Source organism: Labrus mixtus, chromosome 15, assembly GCF_963584025.1.
Source record: "Labrus mixtus chromosome 15, fLabMix1.1, whole genome shotgun sequence".
In the NCBI taxonomy this organism is placed as follows: domain Eukaryota; kingdom Metazoa; phylum Chordata; class Actinopteri; order Labriformes; family Labridae; genus Labrus; species Labrus mixtus.
In genome coordinates this window covers 13,632,222-13,654,169 of record NC_083626.1, presented here as the reverse complement: position 1 = coordinate 13,654,169, position 21,948 = coordinate 13,632,222, and the positions used below count along the sequence as shown (strand labels likewise).

The 21,948-nt window shown below is 41.2% G+C and overlaps 1 protein-coding gene across 2 annotated transcripts in view; it reads left to right on the top strand.

Moving 5' to 3' along the window:
* Positions 1–220: 220 nt before the first annotated feature.
* Positions 221–21,948, top strand: part of cpne5a (copine Va) — a 71,595-nt gene continuing 49,867 nt past the window's right edge. The window contains exons 1-5 of one of the 2 annotated variants that reach the window (XM_061057461.1): positions 221–637; positions 13,157–13,197; positions 14,012–14,058; positions 20,206–20,309; positions 21,448–21,487. In XM_061057461.1, the coding sequence (XP_060913444.1) occupies positions 528–637; positions 13,157–13,197; positions 14,012–14,058; positions 20,206–20,309; positions 21,448–21,487 (342 nt within the window). In that variant the 5' untranslated portion in view covers positions 221–527. The remainder of the gene's footprint in view (positions 638–13,156; positions 13,198–14,011; positions 14,059–20,205; positions 20,310–21,447; positions 21,488–21,948) is intronic. The other variant, XM_061057460.1, reaches the window with a different exon arrangement.

Here is a 21,948-nt window from a genome sequence, read left to right as displayed (position 1 = left end):
AAATCAAAAGATTTCACCTAAATTAATCTAAAAAAGGGGAGTAATATACATTCTTATGGCATTTTCACACCCCTCGTGCTTATTTATTTGTCTGTAAGTGGCTCTTATACCATTTCCGATTAAAATAACGATCCACCCAGCCATAGATCAATAGCTTGTATCTGCAATGAGTGTCAGTCGCAGCCTCACATGTGGGAGAATGCAGGCAGGAGGGAGGGGCGGAGTTCACAGCTTTGACTTTTCTAACGCAGAAGAGCTCATTCTTTGCAGGGAAACAGCGGAGTTGGCGCTGATGCGTACTGGCATGTGATCCCACTTTGTCAAATCAATCTCCCCCCCAATGCTGTAGCCTTTCATTAAACTTTCCATGCTGTTGACCGTCCAGTGGAAAGCACTGAGGAGGTTTGTCCGGACCGTATCAGCTCCTGCTACGCCGCCTGCTGCGCTCCGGCTCTCATCCATCATCAGCTCTCCAGGTTCAGAGGGACTCGCACGGCCCGGGGTGCTGGCTCGGCTCTCCCGCACACATGGAGGGAGACGTTATGGACAACGTTGAGGCCACGGCGACGGTCTGTGACTTCGACCCCATCAGCGGGAGCATCCCGGCAACCAAAGTGGAGATCACCGTGTCATGCAGGTGAGTCCACTCCTGTGCCGATGCTGTTGTCTCTGCGCCACGGCTGGTGGAGCTCCGCGCGCTTTTGTTGCGTTAAGTAACTGTAATTTGTAACGTACAATTCAACAATTTGGTGCTAAAAACATTGCCTAACATAAGTTATAGACACTTAGAGAGAGCTAAGTTTTACATTTTAAGGAATAAAAAAAACTTTACACATGTGCCAGGGAAATCATTGCAGAGATTTCGCCCTGCGACCAAACACAAAACCAACAAGACGTCTTAGGAAAATGTGCATTTTTGATACTTTTCGTTAAAGTGAAAAAAAAAAAACAATCCATGAATATTACCAATAATGAACAAACTTTTATTTATTTGTGAGCTTGTTTCTGCTGTGATGTCTATCCTGGTAAATCCATATCTCCGTCGGTGAGTCTCGTGGGCTCTACAGCACTGTGTGGTTTGTGTTTTGCGCGCGCCAAGTCGCGTGCCACAGGCAATATCGACTGTCGTGAAGTTAGTGGCGTGCCTGAGAGGTTTTCCCCACAGGCAGCTTGTCGTGTGAAGCTGTGTAACCGCCTGACAGGCTCTGAAATGACACTACTTGGAAAAAGAAAAGAGGAAAATGAATTAGCGTTAGATATTTCCGCCCTCGTTGTTCACTATGGTGTTAAGCAAGACACCCTGGTCCCATCCCCAAAATACCAGATATTCAATGAAGATAGCGAGTGCCTCGGCTGGGTGGGTGGGGCAGCGCTGGTTGCAGGTATAGAGTCTTTTACTGTAGGCAGCTGCGACATAGGCTAAGTGGCTGTATGTGGGTCGACAAGTACATTTCACATCTTTAATTAACGTGTTTTTTTTAGTGATAATACATGGTTTCAGGGCCTCTTTGGCTTTGCTTAATTTGGCCATAATCCACACTGTTAAGCTCTGTGTTGCTCCTGACTGTGTTATATGCATGTAAATAATGTGTTGCCATTTGCGCTGCAGTTTAAACTGATCCCAGAGAGATTTCAGAAATGAATGTATTAATGTGAAGCCACAGGCGAGAGAGATTTATTAGCCAAACACCCTGTTGCCATTGCTGTCCCTGTTTTCTGCTATCTTCACTCGCTCATGAGAGTTATCTAAAGGAGAGACTGTCTTTTTTGTTGTTGCAAATGCTGTTTTGTTATCCATTTTAAAATTGTGAAGTCGTTCAAGAAACCCCATATCACTGCTGATGTGTAGTCGACCTTTCAACCAATTTAGGATATTGAATGATTTATTATCACATTTCTAAACAGATCTGTGAACCTTCACAGAGCGGGCTGGCTGATGAGCTGGTTGGTGCAGCAACTCAAGCTGGGAGGGGAACAGCATAAAATCATAAGCCTATGCCTACTTCAGGATCTAGTTTATGTAGGTAACAAACATGATTACATGAAATGTGACCAATAATTGTGTATAAGGTTGGGAAATGTAGTTTAGATTGGGTGTTTATGTGTAGTGTGTTTGATACATTGTGGTTTACTTAGTGAAGAGCACATGGATTGATATTGTTTCCCTTTTGTGCAGACTTCTTTTTCCCTCCGACCTTTCAACTTTAAGCCATGCTCTTTGTCGATGCCCCAGGCTGTTTTCGATGTGCAGCTCCCTTGTCTGTCATTAATGTCTCTCCAAACAATGAATCGCTCCAGGACACAGCTTGATAAAAAAGCGGGAAAAAAAATCACTCCTGCCTTCAATGGACCTTGAAACATTATCTGCAAAGATTGCTAGAGCAGGTTATTTCCTGACTGCTGTGAAATTCTTTATAGACCAGACCCTGGACAGCTTAAAAGTTGAACATATATGAAGTAAACTGCCATGCATGTTGCAATTTATTTCACTGATCAGCAATGATGTACTTGGACCATTGAACAGAAGCAAAAAGGAACAATTGGTGTTACACTGGTGACAGGCACGAGCTCCACAACTCTGTGTAATTGATTTGGTAAGCCTGAAAGCTCTGAGGTTGCAGTGCACATGGAATTGAATTGCTCTGTGCGGCCCTACAGGCATTCTTATAACCCTCTGCCAATATAGCAGTGAGCTCCCTGACAAACTGGAGGGACTGATGCAGACAACCGTGTATCAAAACGAACGCGTATCACTGTGATGGCACATTGTTCTCCATCAATGGCTTTGATTGTTTTTTCTCAAAGGTCAGCCAGTGAGGTGAGTTCAGAATTTCAGTTTCTAGGTTGCGAGAGCTACACTCAACGTCAGCACTTAGACTGACCCAAGTGGCGTCTTTATGCTTACATCTGCCTCACCGAAGCATGCCAATGAATACAGTTCAGTGGGTTAGAGCCAGTGGTCCCATGGTGGGCTATGATTCCAAGTCTTACATGGCACCAATAAAGAGTGTACATTAATTAATATTTAAGCAGCTAACATGAATATTTCATAAGTTGTCCATGCGGTTCGCCACATCATGCTTTGATTATGAAAAAGAAGTGTTAAAAGTGAATATTGCAAACTGGATTGTAAAATGGGCTCTTTCTATATCTCAGCTTACCAGACCGTCTCAGAGTTCCCATGTACAATGACTTCAGGGAAACTGGGGCCTATGATCTGCAGTTCCACTGTGAAGAACACTTTTGGTAATGAATGTTGGAAAAATGTGCACACTGACAAAACTCACACAGCCCCTACGGGAACCCAGATCTACATTTAATGAACATTTTTTTTTTTTTTTTTTACTGTATTTCTCGATGGTTTACCGCAGTACAGATACATGAACAGGATGTAGAATAATTTGTAAACGCACTGTTTATTGTGTGTGCCTCAGAATGATGGAGCATTGTTGATAAGCTTGACAACCGTGACATAAATGTACAACCCTTACCAGAGCAGAGCAGGGGAAAAAGAAGTTGTGGCTCCTGAAAGATTCGATTTTGGCATCTCCTATTTGTTAGATAGTTACCATCATACGGAGAGTGAAGGGAATGAAAATAACAAAAGCATTTGATTGAAAGCACAGATTTGTACACTGTATCATTGCGAGAACATGTTTGACACTTAAGCTCCCACAAATGAACACACAAGGACGTAGCTTGAAATTTTCTTTTATTCCCTTTTTTTTATAGCAGAACAGAGGGCACATTATAGACATTTATTGGTACTCTGCAAGGTGTCACAACACACCACGGGAATTTTGTTAAAATGAAATCAGCTGACAAAGCCACCCTCCTTTCCACTGTGATCAGCCTCCCACCTGACAGCTTGAACATCGAACTCTATCAGCCCCCATCGCCCATTTCATCAGGAAGGATTCAGTGCATCTGGTCCCCCTCCTGAGCTTGCTGTAACCATTCATCTGCTGTGATAGATTGTTTAGAGTAGTACTGCATCCAATCAATGCATTCCATACCTGTGGGACCTAACGCTACCAGGCCACTCTGCTCCTGAGAGATTCATTACCTGGTGAAAATCACAAGAGGTCACATGACTGCCAGCATCCTGTGACAAATGCTAGCAGGAGTGGGTCCCCCTTTGAATGAGATCTGTGATTGCTGTTCCCTGGGGTCTCTCTGAAAACTTGAGGCATGCTTCTTGATCTGAGCTCTTCCTGAGGCAATCATCGCTGCAGAGGAGGCAGGCTTAATGAAATCATCAGGGCGATTAGGATGTGTGGCAGACAGCACTGCTCGATCTGTCAAAAACAATCGCCTGATCAGAGCAATTGGGATTCAAGTGTTGCAAACTATTGTTTATTCAAATGTGTCATTATGACTCTGCTGTTGTTCAAGTGTTAATAGCAGCTGTAGCTCTTGATGTCATTCCGTCCTGGTTACCCATTTCATTAAACCCTTTGTGACTCTTTCTTAAGGTTTAAACATCCTTTTGTTTTGTGCGAGGAGAAAGCGGGTTAGAATTGGACGGGGTTTGCATTGTGCAAGAGCATAAAATATTCATAAAAGATCTCTGAAGTGAGAGAGAAATTTCAATTTGCAGTGTTTCTACTGTGCCGCTCTTTTCATATCTTGTTCTGGGTTAAGACTGACCTGGGGCAAGCTTGCAGCTTTTATCTCACAGGATGGCTAATGTGTGAGCGATGTGTCGCATCTGTTTTGGGAATCGAAGCTGAGAGACATGACGGTGCCAAGAGGAGGCAGATTCTTTTTTCTCGTCCAATTTTGGGGATGTTAAGATTGCAGTAGCAGACTCTCACAGGTCGACGAAGCAGATAATTATGCATGAACCCCTGACACAGTGAAAATGAGTTTTGATCCCAGGTATTTGGCTTGTGATGGTGTCAGTGTTATTAATATATTGTTAATATATTCTCATTAGGGATCTATGATAGTTGAAGCGGATTCCATGGAAACACAGCTGTGGGGCCACATTAGTGGTTTCTAACATTCTGCATGCTGCATGTGTCATCTGAAAGTGTTGATTGGAAAGACAGGAAAAGTCTCAAGTGTTGTGTAGCGATTAGAAATCAAAGCAGTCCCTCTTGGCGCACAAGTATCAAGCTCTCTGTCACTATTTTCAGAGAACCTTGAGGGTCAGTAGAGTGTCTTATTGGATTTATGTGTCAGGGGATATTTGACCCAATGTCACAGTTTGTCTTGGAAATGTGAGCGCTGGTGGCAGATTCATACAACGTGTGACAGGTTGTTCTATAACAATCGCTTCATACCAGATGCATATGTTGAAGGTCTATCTCTTGTTGAATGGCTTAGCCCAGGGTCTAGACAAGCTACTTATTGTAAGTGCATTGTCTTATCTGATTTGGAAATATTTTTGTTGGATAAATTTTAGTGGATATGTTAAGCCGTGGGCAAAATACACATTTTTATCAGTGTGGGTGAGAATTTGTATGTGTGCCTTTGCTAAAAAAGCTGGGTGTGGAGTTTAAACATGAACCAAAACCACAAATTTGTACTGTAGGGAAACGGATTATCAGTTTAAATGCATGAATAGTGCAAGCTAGACTTAACCACGAGCTACAAAATAATCTTCTGTCTCAGTTGAGAAAAACTAAAAAAGAAAAAGAATCACAAGTGCTGCAGCGTTTATAAATTGGCCGTACTACAGAGAATTTGCAAGTTGGTCTCTGTCAGTTCATTATGATGTACCTCAACCTACCTGCTTCAAGCTGCTTTCACATATTGAGACGCAACATGAGTCAATCACCAATTAGAAAGCTCCATTTTTCTCTTCTGTCCTATATGGTACACTCATCTCACCCTTCACTGACATTAATCAGTGTTCTCTCCTGTGAGAGCTTTTTGAATGCTTTATTATGATGTCCACTTTTGAGATTGACCCCGCTCGCTGCGCTTCACACCGAATTGAATTCACGCAGAGTTTCCTTTTCTATCTCCATTTAATGATCAGTTATTGTCATTTCAAAGCCTCAGTATGTATGAGCTTAGAAACGCTTTACTGTGCCTGATTCGTTTCCAAGTGCACGCTATTAAGTGCTTTATGTCTACAGTCTGTGAAGTACACGGTTAGAGGGTTCCTGAAAAGACATGTGCAGCCTGGGTGTTTTCATGAATTGCAGAGATGATGGAAGATTGGCGTGAATTCACAGATGGCGGAGTGCAAAGTGCTCTGCCAGGGTTAAAACAGCCATATAGTATCAGTGGGAGCACCTCCTTCAGCTCTTTTCCCGACACAAACCTCAAACTGTTACATTGAGAAATTAGCAGTGATGTTATTCCCTGGTTGGGTGTTAGTCACACACCAAACGCCAGCCTGAAACAGGGAGTCAAAGCCTATCTACAATTTAATTTATTATACTACCATACTAGCAGTTTTATGGCTGAGATTCTGTCAGTGCCCATGAGACGGCCGCCTGGGGAGTGCTCGGCTGTAGGTACTGCGGACCTGGAGAGATCCCAGGTTGATCAGAAGCTGAATAATTAAACAGATGGATGAGAAGAAGACACCCAGTGCCTTCACAGTGAAGGTCGGCAGATGTGCCGGCATGTCTCTAATAAAGGGACCAGATTGCATGTTGCAACATAACTCCATAGTATCATCAAGGGGTTTGGATATGCAATGCAGACAGAGGTCATTCCAAAATAATGAAGAAATGTGATCGGTTATAATAAGTTATGTTTGACATTTCTGTGTTCTTTCTTTATAGAATTAATCCGATGACTTCTCCTACATAATAAATACTCTTTGCAGAGTTTTTCATGAATTATAAATGCACTCCCTGAGGGATAAATGAATTTTTCAGTGTAAATAATGGGAATACTCCAGTTTGTAAAGGGTCAGCAGACCACTGTAGCAACTGTTTGTTTCCCTCATCCTCATATTTTGACCCATGAGAAGCTGCTTAAGGGTATATTAGACAAAACCTAGACCTGCTGACCCCTTGGTGTGTGAGTGGAAAGTGAATGCCCGCCCTCAGTCAAAAAAGAGAGAGGCTATAGGGGGCAGGAAGGAAGTAAAGTGACACAGTAGCCTTGATAATGCAAAGCATCCTTCACTCTCTCCTCCCAGCCTTCCCTCCATTGTCTCTAAAGTAATATAGAGACTTTCTTGCCTCTTACCCAGTCAGGGACTTGACTTTCAAGCTCACATTTCTCTTGTCCTCTAGGAACCAATGAGGCAGCAGCTCATACTGGAATTGGCCGGCCAGATTGAAGACGGTTTAAAAAAAAAGCCCTTTCCACTGAATTAGCTATTTCTCCAAGGTGCCAATTATGATTTCGACAACTCTTAGAAAGTGGAGGAGAATTAAGGGGCCACTGACAATGCGGCACTGTGGGTGCATGAATTAATTCCCACTTCTCTTAGTTTAATGATCAGCCACGAGGGCCAAGAGCTGCTAAAATATCTCCTGGGATCAGTCAGAGTGGCTGCACGTACTTCTATGTTCTTTTAGACAAGAGTTTGGCAGCCAGCCACTTTTTAGAGGTCAAACCTTTTTAACACTTGGCGTGTATCAATATTTGAGCCAAACTAAATACTTTTTACAAGGGGACACATTTATAAAGCCAGAGACAGTTTACTTTCAGATAAGGATGGGTATCAAGTATTTATTGGTATTGGTCCGGACTGAAATCAGGGATACGTTGAAGGAGCTCCTATAGGGTTTTTATTTTCATGCCCCTACTTAGAGACAGGGCAGTGGACAGAGTCAGAAACCTGGAGAGAGAGAGCAGGGAACTATACATGGGAAAGGAGCCATAGGTCATATTTAATGCCGGGCTTCCATAAGGAGAAGAAGTGATGGCTCTCTTTTCCTGTACATTATAGAATCACTCACCGTTTCACATCAATAGACAATTTTTGTCTGTACACAGTGATAACTGTTTTTGTGGACGGAGCCGTACTAGTGTCAGAAAGTTATATAGGGGTAGCTTGCGGTCAGTTAACAGCAAGAAAGTTATTGTCGATCTGCACTTCTTCTCAAATTATTTTATTATCTGAGACGGAAGACAAGTTGTCTTATGGAGACAAGCTAACCCTTAGCAATGAGGTGAGGTTTCTGACATGTACTCGCTGTCTGGTCAGTGAGTCATTGATGCAACTTAATTGCCAAGGTTACAGTGGCTTTCTCATGGAGAAACCCAGCATCTATATTAAAGAAAAACTCAAGGCATACAAATCTCTTTGGATGCTCTGACTCTTTGTTAGTGAATTTATTGTTCAATGCATGTTAGAATATTATAAATCACTTCAAGCAGTGTTTCCCCTAGGTTTACAGCTTTTGGGGGGGGGGGGGGGGGGGCAGACGGACGCCGACACAAACACTTGAAGGAATCTTGGTGTTCATGCGTTACTTTTAATGACAGCTGTCCTGTTCTATCAGAAAGGTATCCTTAAATTACTTATTTCCCTGATTTCCAACTGTATCCACAATCCTATCGCTACAATAAAGGCACAAAATAAAAAAAAAATAAAAAATTAACTTGACCTTCAAGGTGGTAGGGGAAACACTGCTTTAAGTACTGCTGCTTCTACTATCTACTATCAAGTGTACATTATTTTGAGTCATATGCCTAAATGTTATGTAGTGCTGTTACTGTAGGGTTAATACAGTATGTTCTCTATGAATTGCAACTGTGAATATATTATCTATTTTCTAGATTTAATTCATGCTCTAATGTAGGCCAATCATTGCAGGATAAGGTTCTGCTGCAGCAACCATACATGCCTGCGTTTGCATTCAAAGTGCTTCTTCAACACTGTATTCTATAGAAATGGAGGTCATGTTTTTTGGGCTGGGCTTCTAGTCAAACAGCCAAGGGTACAACACGAATTTCCTCTTCAAACCAGGGTCTCAGTGTGCCTCTCCGTGTTACTCTGCACTTGCTCCTGCTGTGTCTCCCATAATAATGCATGTGATGTCATCGTGTCACCTACTCCGAATGTGTCTATACCAGCCGACGCGATACCTGTGTGTACGTGTCAACCCCTCCACGGAGTGTTAGCGTGGTGGAGGGTGACTTCTAAGAGGGAACTTTAGAGTCCATAAATACTAAAATAATTGAAGTCAATATGAAAATTGCATTTTACCTAAGAGAGGGGAGTCAGCGTCAATACATGCTGCTTAAAGAAAACCCCTGAAAACACCAGCGTTAGCAACGTGATGCCTGCTCAGTACACATTAAAACGTTTTCCCATCACGCCATGATTTTATGTGTTTGTGGGCTAACTAAATGAACAAATCAATGAATTTCAGTTATATATCCTACAGATTAACGTCAGGCTTCATGATTCTTTTCATTTTTCGTCTGCGCTTCCGTCTATATGCATGCATGCACTTCCTCTCCTCCTCTCTCTCTCAGCCCAGGAGAGAGCAAGGTGTCTTTGTAGCCTATAATTGAATTCATATTAATATTGTATCACTTTAAAATAAAATGATTTCTAATTAAAATGTTAATATCTAACATTAACACAGAATGATTCCCTTTAGTGTGGTGAAATCTCAAATTATTTATTTGGTTTTGGGCTTTTTGAAAGGGTTGTGAGTTCAGTTTAATACTTCTGAAAGTCTTCATTTTAGTAGCAGTAAACAGAATTCTCTCGTTCAATTTGTGCTTTGTGAGATCTTTTCATGCCATTTCCTTTTTTTTTGCAACAATTAATGGAGAGTAGTATTGATAAGAGTATTGATAAGCATAAATATAGACAAGCAGTATCGGTATTGAGCCATCTCTACCTTTAGACCATGCTATGGTGGGGTGATACTCTTAGTAATTATAAGTAGATTTTCTTGGTACCGCCTCATGTATTCATTTGAGTTTGCACACCCAATTACTACTAAAGCTAATTTCACTGATTACTATGTTAGGGATGATCAGACCGAAAACGAAAGTAATTAAAATGTTTTTTTTCTCCGGTACAATGAATTTTCCTTTCCTACAGTTTTGTTTGTTTTCTTTTGCACTTCAGACTCTTGCTCTTCATGTGATAAATTAATAAATACACCAGTGACAAGAGGAGATTATTGCATTCAGAATTTTTTTAATGAAGGTGGGAGATCAAGGGGAATTGGAAAACAGGATTTTTTTGTGCCATTTTGATTAATTTATTTCAGATGAGTCGGTCATAATGACAGTGCTGTATGAACTAAGACTGGTGTTTGAAACTTGGTTGTGGTTGAAAAGTAGCTTGCTCTAATTACTCTTGTCCTACTTTCAATGAAACTTTGTCTACATCAGCTTCCAGGATAATGATCTTCTGTTATCCCACTGAGATTTGACATGTGAAGGAGTTAACTTTTGAAATATTCAGTGCAGGCAGGCGGATTATCTGAGATGTTCGTACCACTCCAAAAGGTGCCATGGTGTGTTCGCTGGCCGTGTGCATTGTGAGGTTGTGGATAAATTTGTATTGTTGTATAAATCTGTATACTCATTATTTCTTGTAACTCAGAGCTAGGCTTGTTTTATGGAGTAACGTTGACACGGAAGATAAACAGGAAGTCGTGTTTACCATGTTGCACTTTCTCTTCTGGCCTGAGAGATGGGGTATGGTGATGGACAAGCTAATTGTTGGAGGATAATGGATGCCAGACAGTAGCAGGTGAATACAAGAAGGCTGTTAGTCATGGATGAATCTGTTATCTCCACTGATAATTACACTGACAATGTTCCAACTGTAGTCAGGTCAGCCCAAGGCTAACACCCAACAAAGCTGCATCTATTATCCCACCACGTATCCCTGTGACAGAGGATTTTGTGTCCAGGAATGCTGAATTATGTGTACATGAATGATGCCCTGTTGCTTGGATTCAGTCCTAAAGTCTCATCTATATTCATTGAAATCCTGCAGTCCCCTACAGGGACAAGGATTGTTGCAAACTGCAAGCCAGTTATTTATCGTCACTGCAAACTATCAGGAAGCAGGAAAAAAAACTCATTTTATAGGCTTTAGCATCATACTGATATGCAAATGAGATCATTGTGACCATCTGGAAATTGTGTCTCATCGCAAATGTTGAATGAAGTGATTGATGGTTGGCTCCGTTTGTAACACTGGCTTCTGTTTTTAACGCTGTGTCTTGTTTGAGTGAGTCTTGTACAGGGACGAAAATACATACTAAAGTAAATGTGTTGTCAGGGAAGTCAGATATCCCTCAGTCTCCCAGAAAAACATACAAAATCAGGGGAATGGGCTAAAAATAATGCTTGAATGAACACTATTAACCTCTGATTGCAACTGGAATAAATCAATGGGCCAATCAAAGAGCATGGCTCCTTGAAATGTGTTATTTATGATTGCTCTGAGAGAACAGGATAGCTCCATGATACTGAGAAAATGCTGTTCATTTTTAAGCTCAGAGGCTTGTAAGTATTGTAATTTGCAATAGTAGCCTCATTTATTTGACTGAGGATCAGATTGAGGAAGGCTGAATTTAAACTGGTCTCAATAAGTGTTACATGCACACCCATGGCGGCGTACAAGGACTAGGTCATAGGTAATATGTATACAGTATGCAGTGACTCCAGGATGTCATCATGGATGCTACATGAAATCTGGATTTAATCTAGCCCCTAGCTGCTTATGAACCTGAACATTGATAGGAACATGTTGCTGTGAATGGTGAAACGTGTCCTCGTGTTTGTGCTCTGTGTTGTGGATTGTTACTTTGTGCCCTGAGGCCAGAGTCAAACAGCAAGACTCCTTTCCTTCACTGAGCAGCACTGCTAAGCCGTGATAGAGTTCAGTGTGTCACTTTCCACTGTATAAACCTGGATACCCCTTGTTCATTCTTATTAAAGCTGCAGTTGTAGTCAACCAATGGTCCACCAGAATGTTCTTTAGACTTCCATTTTTTGACCGATGACTCACATGCATTAGAGTTAGAGCCGTTACAATCGAGCTGATTTAGCTTCCACTAATTTGAATCAATAATTGCTTCGTCCGTGAAACAAGTCCAGAGTGATATTGTATAATTTCAGTCCAAATTACAACATAGAACAGGTTACTGTCATACAAAACAAACTCAAAAGACTCACTTCTTGGACCCAAGTGCAACACCATAAACTCAGGAACTGGTTTTAAGGGTTTATTGTCCAAAAAAGAAGCAGAATGGCTGGTAATCTCACAGGAGAGGTTGTGGCAGGCAGGCAGGCAGGCAGGCAAAAACACTAGGGCAATAAAAGAAAGATAGTGTTAAACTATCTACAAATTCTTCAAGAAAATATCAAACAAATTTCTCTATCCAAAAGGGCTGCCTCTAACTACAACTGTTAATGAGCAGACAATCTGGCAAAGAGTGGCTCAAAGACCAGGGTTTTTAAACACTGCATGGCTGATTGTGGATGGGAAACAGGTGTGCCTCCAGGAGGAGGAGGCGGCAGGACTGGAGATTGATGAGCCACGCCTGCTACACAGACAAACACAGACAGACCGGGAGGAACAGACATAAGGGGATGGGGAAACACAAGAAAACACAGGAAAAGCTGAGGTTGCGATCAAAGTTGTAACATGTTCAGTGTTTTTGTGACTGTTTGTCCTATTTTCCCTTTGCAGTCCCTCTCAAACTAGTCACCACATTTAATTACATTTTGCGATAATAACAACCTAGGCTGAAAAGATCAAGTACAGGAGATCTTTTAGAAATTCTTTCCAAAGGGTTTATTTTGAGATGGAACATTTTTGCTGTGACATGAGTGGTGACATTCAAAATATGAAAGAGCTGTGAATGGCGTGATTATCTGTCTTTTATGTGTATTTTATTTGACTGATATTGATAAAAAACATCTTTTTCCACAAGTTGTTATAACAAATGTGGAAAAATATACAGCTTCGGTGAAGTTATCTGAATGTTTGGGACGGTGTCCTATTTTCACAGGCACCCCTGCCTCGAGGTCCTCTCTACCCTTTCACTGAACTTCAATGTGCTGATTTTCCTGCACACTTAGAAACAAAACTCAAGGACACTGGTTTATTTGAAGTTACGTGTGGTTATGAGTTACCATGCTGTTATCTTGTAGCCTTTTGTGCGAGGGATTGTCTGACTATAATGTGTGACGCAGCTGTGACGTGTTTATTTGACCAATTTTGACATTTAACTCTTTCCTTCTGTTTTAGGAACCTCTTGGACCGGGACACTTTCTCCAAATCTGACCCATGTAAGTTCTCTGCTTTTTTATTATGCTAAAAGTAAGTTAGCTTTTTTTTTCTCCGATTACAGTTCATAGACACCCTTTCCCCTTTGGCGAAGCTTTACTTTCAATTTTTTGCTGAGCTTAGCTTTGATTCAGTTTACTCTGCTTTTTCAAAGTGTTCCTTCAATAACTGCATGTCATTTGCACAGTAATGTGACAACCTTTCCTCACTGAGAGCAACAGAAAGTACCTTAATGCGTGCAGGGAATAAATGGCAGCCTTTGAATACCAATGGGTGTCATTTGGTGAGACACACCAGGAACCGCCGTAAAGGCATTTTCTTTGACACTCCCCAAAGGATAGAGACCGGAGGAGACATTTAACATAATAGGGAGGAGGTTCAAGCCCTTTGTGTAAATAAGCTGCTGGGAAAATATCACACTGGCCCTGTTTTGTATTCGCCTGAAGATGAAGCTGGAGATATATGACAGGTCACATCCTCCTGTTTGTCTGCCTCAGCTTCAGTGGAAATCAAAAGGGAATCAAAATCTCATGGTCAAGAAATGTGTTTTGTGTGCATTGCTTAAATAGGGCTCCATGAGCCTTCAATCTTGCTTTAGAGCTTAGCTCTTTGTATGTGGAAACCATGCCCCGAAATTGATGTAGCGCAGCATCATCGAGCAAGGCTTTTCACTCTGCTGTCAAGGCGGGAAGCATAATTAATGATAAATGTCAGCAAAGGAGCAACAAAACAAACAACATTTAAAGAGGCAGCGAGCTTGATTGAGATTGTTTGATAATCATGTCTTCCTCTGCTCTCTGTCTCCTCTTTTCTCAGTGGTGGTATTGTACACCCAGGGTGTGGAGTGCAAACAGTGGAGAGAGGTAAGCGATCACAGACATCCTTCTGTCAAATAAACTTCATCAGCCTGTCTCCTCTTCATGACAGCCCGCAGTATGTTTACACCACAACACCCCCTATCCCCCCCCACATCTCCCTCATGGTAAATGCTGTGAGTGCCAATCATTGACATTGATTGACCCTGTGAATACCCGCGCTATGGTCAGCACTGCTTTGAGTGTGACTGATTGGCTGATTAAGGTGACAGCTACTTGTATCGATAAGTTTTACCTCTGTGACATACAGCCAGAGGGGGGGGGGGGGGGGGGGGGGGGGGCTCTGGCTGTTGACCACTTGGCTTTAATTAGGCCATTGAGCCAAATAAAATAGAGGAAGACAGAGATTGCAGGAAGACAAGTGGTCCTTCCGGCATTATAATTTTCCCTCTTTAATCTCAGTGAGAAGATAGAGAAATGGCAACTTGCATTACATGCAAGGGGAATGGTAAACTAAGAATCACTGTGAGAGAGCTCAACCATCCTTTTTGAACATGAAGCAAAAATATTTAAGGGTGCAGAAATAAACAACAAAATCAATACTGTACATACATGCTGCCTAACAAGAATACAGATAGTTTTCACTCTGAAAACCTTTTTCGATCGAAGAGAAAGGCTCTGTTTATTGACTCCGCAGAGAGTCTTGGTGTCATGCTGGTGCACTGTGGTGTGACACAACAGATTGAAAAATTGAAAACACTTGTCACCAAGATGCAAAAGTTTCTGTTAAAATCTTAGAAAGGGAGGACAGTGAAACACAGAGGTTAAAAACAGGTTGAAAACAGATTTAGAGAAACATGAGAGACGGTCAATCTTACTATTCAAAAGAAAAACAACACACATAATCACTAAAGTGATTAAATGTAACAGTTCTGTGGCTCACTAATTAAACAGCCAAAAGCCAGGTGATGATTAGCTTAGTGTAAAAACTGAAACGGCTTTTTCTTTCTGTATCTAGATAAAAAAGCCCAGCAGCATCTTTCATGCTCACTTAGGGACACGTCTAGAAGTCACAGTTTTTTGTGCGGGTTATTTGTCAGACTATTTCTTAACATTGTAAATTCTCAGATGATTTCCTGTCAACTGTTCAGTGATGATGACAAGACAAATCTGAAAATGTTCTTCTGACACTATGACCTGCCTTTGGGAATTCACGTCCTGCTTGCAGACAGAAACTGTCCCTTATACTGTTTTAAGTACAGAAATACACATTGACTTCATCATGATTTGGTTCCTAAGACAGTGTTGCAAAATTTTACAATTTGTATCTTATAATTTAAATCTTCATTGGGAGTGCCACACTTAAATTGAACTACCGGTACGTCAAGTTAATAGTTCACAATTTTAAACAAAGTTCTCAGTCTAAAAAGCAAAAAAAGTTCACGTTCATTTTTTCATATTTTCAGCTGCACCGAGCTGCTTCTTTTTCAGTAGAGCCTCCTATGCTTCAAATCTTGTCGTCATCATTCACTCGCAAGTTTTACCCGATTTAAGGCCTTTAACTATTTTATAAACGATTGCTTTTAGAAATATCATTAGGATCAGTTATATACAGGAAAGGTGGACGAGACATTTGCTCAACACTAAATGATATCTAGTAACCGTCAATAGATATACATATTTATTTCTCTTCTCCTACTGTATATCTATTAAAAGACAGTTTCAGTGGCTTTCCAGGTTTTGTGGTCACGCTTTTGGAAAGTGGTCTTATTTACAATGAAAACGGCTGTTTAAATAAATATAAAGGTGTAAAAAAACAACCGTCTAAAGGTGGAGGAAGAGAACAAGACGGAAATAAAACATGAACAAGAACCTCCTGTTTTAAATTATTAACATAGTGCCTATATGATTTATGACCATGTTTTTTTAAAGAAGGTTTAGCAGAGAACCACGAAAGAGCTAAAGAGCTTTTCAAGTCACTTTATTTACTGTCCCGGAATACAATTCAGAATGAAAGCAATGTGTGAAAATGTGGGCAGTCTCACCACAGAATAAAATGTTCAGGCTTTAATTTTGAAAAGCATACCGGATGCATGTCATGTTGGGTGCATGCTGAGTGCAAAATATCAGACTTCGGTACACAGCGCTCTGCAACTCTCTGTATATGCTCACTTTCTCATTTTTTCTTCACTTTACATTCATGAGTTACAAATTTGTTCAGTTTACCGTTTACCGAAGATATGAGCACGCTCGATGAACACAAAGGCACAACACTGAATACATGGATCAGGAACCTGCAAGCACAGGACAGCAAAACGCATGAAAGTCGCTCATGCTCTTCTGAAATAAAAGAAGTCCACAATAATTGCATAAATTCCATAAATAAAGTATTTAGTGCCTTTGCATTGTGTGTGTGTGTGTGTGTGTGTGTGTGTGTGTGTGTGTGTGTGTGTGTAGGGGGGTGATTGATGGTAGAGGAACATTGATCTAGAAAGGAATCTCAAGAGTTGTGTGTTAATTTTGTTTTAATGTTTGGTGGGTCATCTGTGTGAGCGCTTAGTGGTTACTCGTTATGTGTCTGTGTTTGTCATTTCAATTAACCGTACTGCACAATAAATTCCCAGCAGAGGCAATTAACACGAATGATTGACTTGATGAAAGATCAGTCGGCTGGCGATCGATTGTTTAATGGATTCGATGATTAACTGATTCAGCTGAGAGTTTTATTGCGGATCGTTCTACAGTGGCAATCACTCAGAGCAAAAACATTCTTCAGCTCATTCACTGCTGCTCGTAATTTTTACTCGCATGTCCTTCAGGAGAGGTCGACTGGCCTTAGCTCATCATGAAAGCTCATACCGTTATGTTGGTAGCACAACAGTTATCTTCCTTTATTAGAGCCAGAGAATCGTATACCGAATAAAATGCCTTTGAAGACAATGACAAGCATCAAGTGCACTTAGCAGGCAGGTAGAGCTAGAGCCTCCTACACCTGTCACCTCTTCTTACACTGCCCCACCTCAAGCTGACACACTGAGCATGCAGCCTAAGATAGACGCGTATGTTTCTGCTGCAGTCGACATCTGGCTTTGTGAGCTTCAGACAAGCTGTGCACTATTGATAAAGCTAAGAGCCTCTTTTGCCCCTCTGTCATGTTCTGTGTTTTTGTTCTCCAGAGACTTAGAAGTGGATGTTCAAAGCACCTTTCACTTCTACAACAACCGTCTGTAATCGCCTTAAAGGGATAGTTTGGTATTTTTGAAGTGGAGTAGTATGAGGTAGTTGTCAATAAGATGTATATTAGTCATCGGAAATATTTGTAAGCTCTTCTGCAAGGAAGCTAGGGTTTATATTGTAGCAGACAGGTTTGTGTAAGAAAAACCAAGCCAAAAAAACAACATTGGTGTAAATTTACTCTGCCCTTTTTTTCCCTGCTAGCAAGCCCCTTTGTTTTAGACCTACTTCGGCACAACACATAGCCCACGTGTTCAGCACACTGATCAGCAGTATCGGTCTATAGTGAATGTTGAAATAACTGCATGCCAGTTTGAGATCATTTTAAGTAGGCTAACAAATGTTTAAATATGATCCGACCGACGTAGGACTGGAATGGCTATAAAGTTTGTACTAGCTCAGTTTTTCTCAACAATGGACACAAGTTTGTTTTCATCAAGTAGACATCGTGAGGAGGATCATGAGTTTTTACTTTATGCTATAAGAAAAACTGTATGAGCCGGAAATGTACTTTGTAGAGAAGTTTCTATTCGGCTCTTTGTGAAAGTTTGAAGGTCCATAAAGACATTAGCGTTCAGAACAGCAGGGAGCTATGGATGGTAAGATATGCAGACTGCTAGAATGATCCAGAAATGTCCTGAAGTACTGTTTTTTACCAAGTCACACTTGCAGCTCTCTGGCATTGTGAATATGAGCGCTTAGATTACACACCTGCACCACCAGTTTCCATAGCAGTTTCCCCCATCTCTTATTCGGACCTGCTGAGTCTCCATCTTTAGAGATGTTTTCAATGTTTACTCTGGACCGTAAAAGTATCCTCAGGTGTCCATGGTACACAGCGCCTCATAGGTGCTTTTAGTTTGGATGTATTTATTGTCTCTTTCATAGCCTGCAGAGCCGAACAGCTGATCGGTGCGCTGCAGGTGGAAGAACACGTGCAGTATGTGGTGTGTGGATGTAGGCTTTAAACAAAGGGGTCTGCTTGAGGAAAAGAGGAGCACTGTGAATTTTGTCAATATAGTGTACATTTTCCCCAACATGTTTTTTTGGCTCGGTTTTTCTTAAGATTCAGTGGAGTAAATGTACCCGTCTGCCACAATGTATAGCCTTGCTTCCATCCCTGTTTTTTCAATAGAGCGTCTGAGCTGACAAACATTTCTGGTGGCTTATACACTTACTATCAACTATTACCTCATACGACCTCACTTGTAAAATACCGAACTATCACTTTAATCCTCCCCGTATTAAGAGCGTCTACACCGAGAGAAAGACCCCATGCTAATAAATAGGTTGAGTTTGGATTCCAAAACCTGTACCCTCTTGACTTATTTTTTGTCATCCCCTTTAATCAGATACACAAAGCTGTGGCCTCACTCTGTCTTTCTTTAACCATAATATTTAAAGTCAGAATCTTGAAACCACGACAGGTTTCATTCTTTTTACTGCTTTTACTTGACTGAGCAGCTTGCACACTATAACTTCCCTAAATTCAGCAAAGCCAGGCCTTTCCTCTTCTAGTCAAACGCCTAGACATTAATCTTTTTAACTAACATACATTTTCTGACATCCCAACTCACAATATATCCCAGTTAAGGTTATTGGAGAGAAGAAACAGAGCCGATATAAATCACAGCAGGGTTCTTTTTGGGGCGGTTAATTGTAGTGCTTTGCAACTTTGGCTTCACATGCTGACAGTGTTCTTGCCTTGGTAGGAATAATGTGTGCGTTGGGAGATCTGTTATTACCTCGGGTGGCTGATCTTCACTCTGGTGCTGATTCTTTCTTTGTTTAGTTTGGCCTGAGACCAAATTGGATATGCTATCGCCCCCCTGCTGCCACATTCAGCCTGTATCATTGAAAAAGACTCCTGCCCGCGCGCGCTGTGGAGCTTTCACCTCCTTTGCTTGTGCAGGAAGAGAGCCCTCACACTTTTTTGACAGCGATGAAGAGAAGGAGCCACACAGCAGTTAAACTTTTATAAGCTTAGACACACTTTCATGTTGGATCATGGCAGGTTACACTCCAGAAAACCGTCTCAAACTGTCATATTGTACGTATGAGCCATCTTAACTGTTTTCACATTAGCATCGGTGTAAAAGTATTGCTGCTGTTGTGTGTAGCTCCCCTGTTAAGTCCCGCTTTGAGTCTTGCCCCCAACTGATGTAATCACATAGGTGTGAGCCTGTAATCCTGCTGTTTCATCTCCTCATTAAGCCCTCACACTGCTATTATTAATTCCCCGTGTCAGTTTATGGTAACCCTTTCTACTGCGGATCTTTTATTTATGCAGCTCAGCATCACTTCTCTGACTTTGAATTATTCATTTTGGATTCAATTAAAGTGCGTGTGCTTGTGCTGGGGCCTGCACCACTTTCCGTGTCTGTTGATTTGTTTATCAGCACATCAACTCATCAGAGGGTCTTGCTCTGTAACACTGATAGATCATTTTTTTAGTGTCTGTGCTGGCAGTTTTCCATTTTCCTCTTAACTCCAGGGAACAGGAGATAGCTCACCATCTTCCCATCAATTGTGACAGTTTTTTTTTTTTCAAAGAAACTGTGAGAGTCACTGTTTTTCTCTGCCTGTCTCCCCTTCTTTCTCTTTTTGAAGTGGCTCGAAGAGCAACAGTGTAAATGTGATATTAATTAAATTGACGTAATTGGACTCAACAAAGTGCTTTCCTCCGGCTTGCTCAACCCCAGCAAAAGAAAAAGAGCAGAGAAGAAGAGCTGACACTGTGCGATCACTGACTCCTGTTAATAAAATCCAAGCTTATCCGAAGTCGTGAGTTCACACAGTTGCCGGGGGAAGATGGAGGGGGGGGGGGGGGGGGGGGGGGGAGGTAATAGAGCAGTAGAAGTACTTTCTGTGTGACTGCATGATGTGCCGTCTCCATGCTCTGCACTCACATCTTCCTATCCGCGTCCATCTTTTTTTTTCTCTCTCCTGGTGCTGATCTAGTTTGGGAGAACAGAAGTGATAGACAACACGCTAAACCCAGACTTTGTCAGGAAGTACATCCTGGACTACTTCTTTGAGGAGAAGCAGAATCTGCGCTTTGACGTGTGAGTTATCTGTTTGATCTGTGTACACACACACACACACACACACACACACACACACACACACACACACACGCACACACACACACCAGGTTCACCCTCTTCTAACCCAGTCCTACATTTCTTCCCTAAAAATTTACATCTTCTCCCTCATGCACTCTCTCTCTTTCCTCATCTGTCTTTTCATCCCCCGTCTCTCGTTTTGTCTCACCTCTTCTTGTCTTTTTTCCCTCCCTCGTCACCATGCAGCTCTTCTCTCTCCTGAGGAATGACTTATCTGCATAGTCGCTCAGTAGTCATTTGTTGAAGGGAGATTGGTATAAGGGTAATACATATTTAATATCAAGTTTTATCCTTAATCTCCCTGCTGCTAAGCAAGGCAAATGTCTGAAAACCAAGCCCTATAAAAATGCATAAAGAGACCTGTCCTCCCCTCCATCACATATTCCCGCCTTCCTCTTCTTGAAAAGGCCAGACTAGTGAGAGGGTCAGGAAGGTGCAGCTTCATTTTGAGATCTCAGAGAACAGTGTCTGGATGATTTTCTCCACACTCCCCCATACCTCAAGGAGAACAGATATGCTTCCAAAAACCTGTCCTTTTATTCCTCTCCTTTCAAGCATGAGGTCTCAGGTGGACTACCGGGACAGAGCTGGAGGTCTCTGAGGACTTTTAGACACTTAATGAATTCATTTGGCATATTTCCATGATACAACTCTGGAAAAGCAACGCAGGAAGTGCATCCCCTCACAATTAGTGTTACTCATTTACATCTGTGCTTTATCACAGAGGTGGGAGCCAGGGCTTACTGAGGTTTAATTACTTTAACATTAAGTTTGACTGGCAGATGCTTCAAACTTTCCCTGCTTCAGTAGATTGTTTCAATAAGATCCCCCTGGCAAATGATGGAAATTACATTCTAAAAGTAAGGAATGAGTTCCTTAATTAACTGTCACATTATTTATTTCACTTTTCTTTCTTCACTGGTCTTTCCCTTTTCCTCCTACAACGCAGCTGTGTGATTGACAGGTAGAGAATGTCCATGCTGCAGCTAATGTTTCTTTATAAGGTTCTGTAATGATCTTTAAAGTAATGTCTTTGCTTTGCTCTGCTTTGTGATTTGTGGCCTCTTTGTGATTTCAGATATGATATTGACTCTAAAAGTCCCGACCTGGCAAAACATGTAAGTAAAGGACTTTCTTTTATTTTTGAGTTCAACGTTACAATGTCTCACAAATATTTGTTTGAATTGATCAAAGTGCATGCCTCAAATTTGAGGTTCCATGCAAAGCACAGTAAATGGCGTCTAAATGCTCAAGAATATATATTTTTGGTAATGAATAAAATATGCTTCACCTGAAAACATGTTGTTGATTTTTCTTATAAATCTAATTGCTTGGATGTGCAAATGAGATTTTTTATTTCTCCAGAGCTAAAATAATCAGTTTGATTTGCATCTGGCACATCCTTGTTATATTTTAATTTAAACAAGAAATGAAGCATTGCATATCATTATAATCAAAGCCTTATAAACTCATTTTACTGTGTGCTCTATAAAGCAGTGTAAAATTGTTACTCTTAAGATAGAAACATTTATATAAAGGCTTATTTGATGGAACAAGACGGGGCCTTTATTGTAGAATA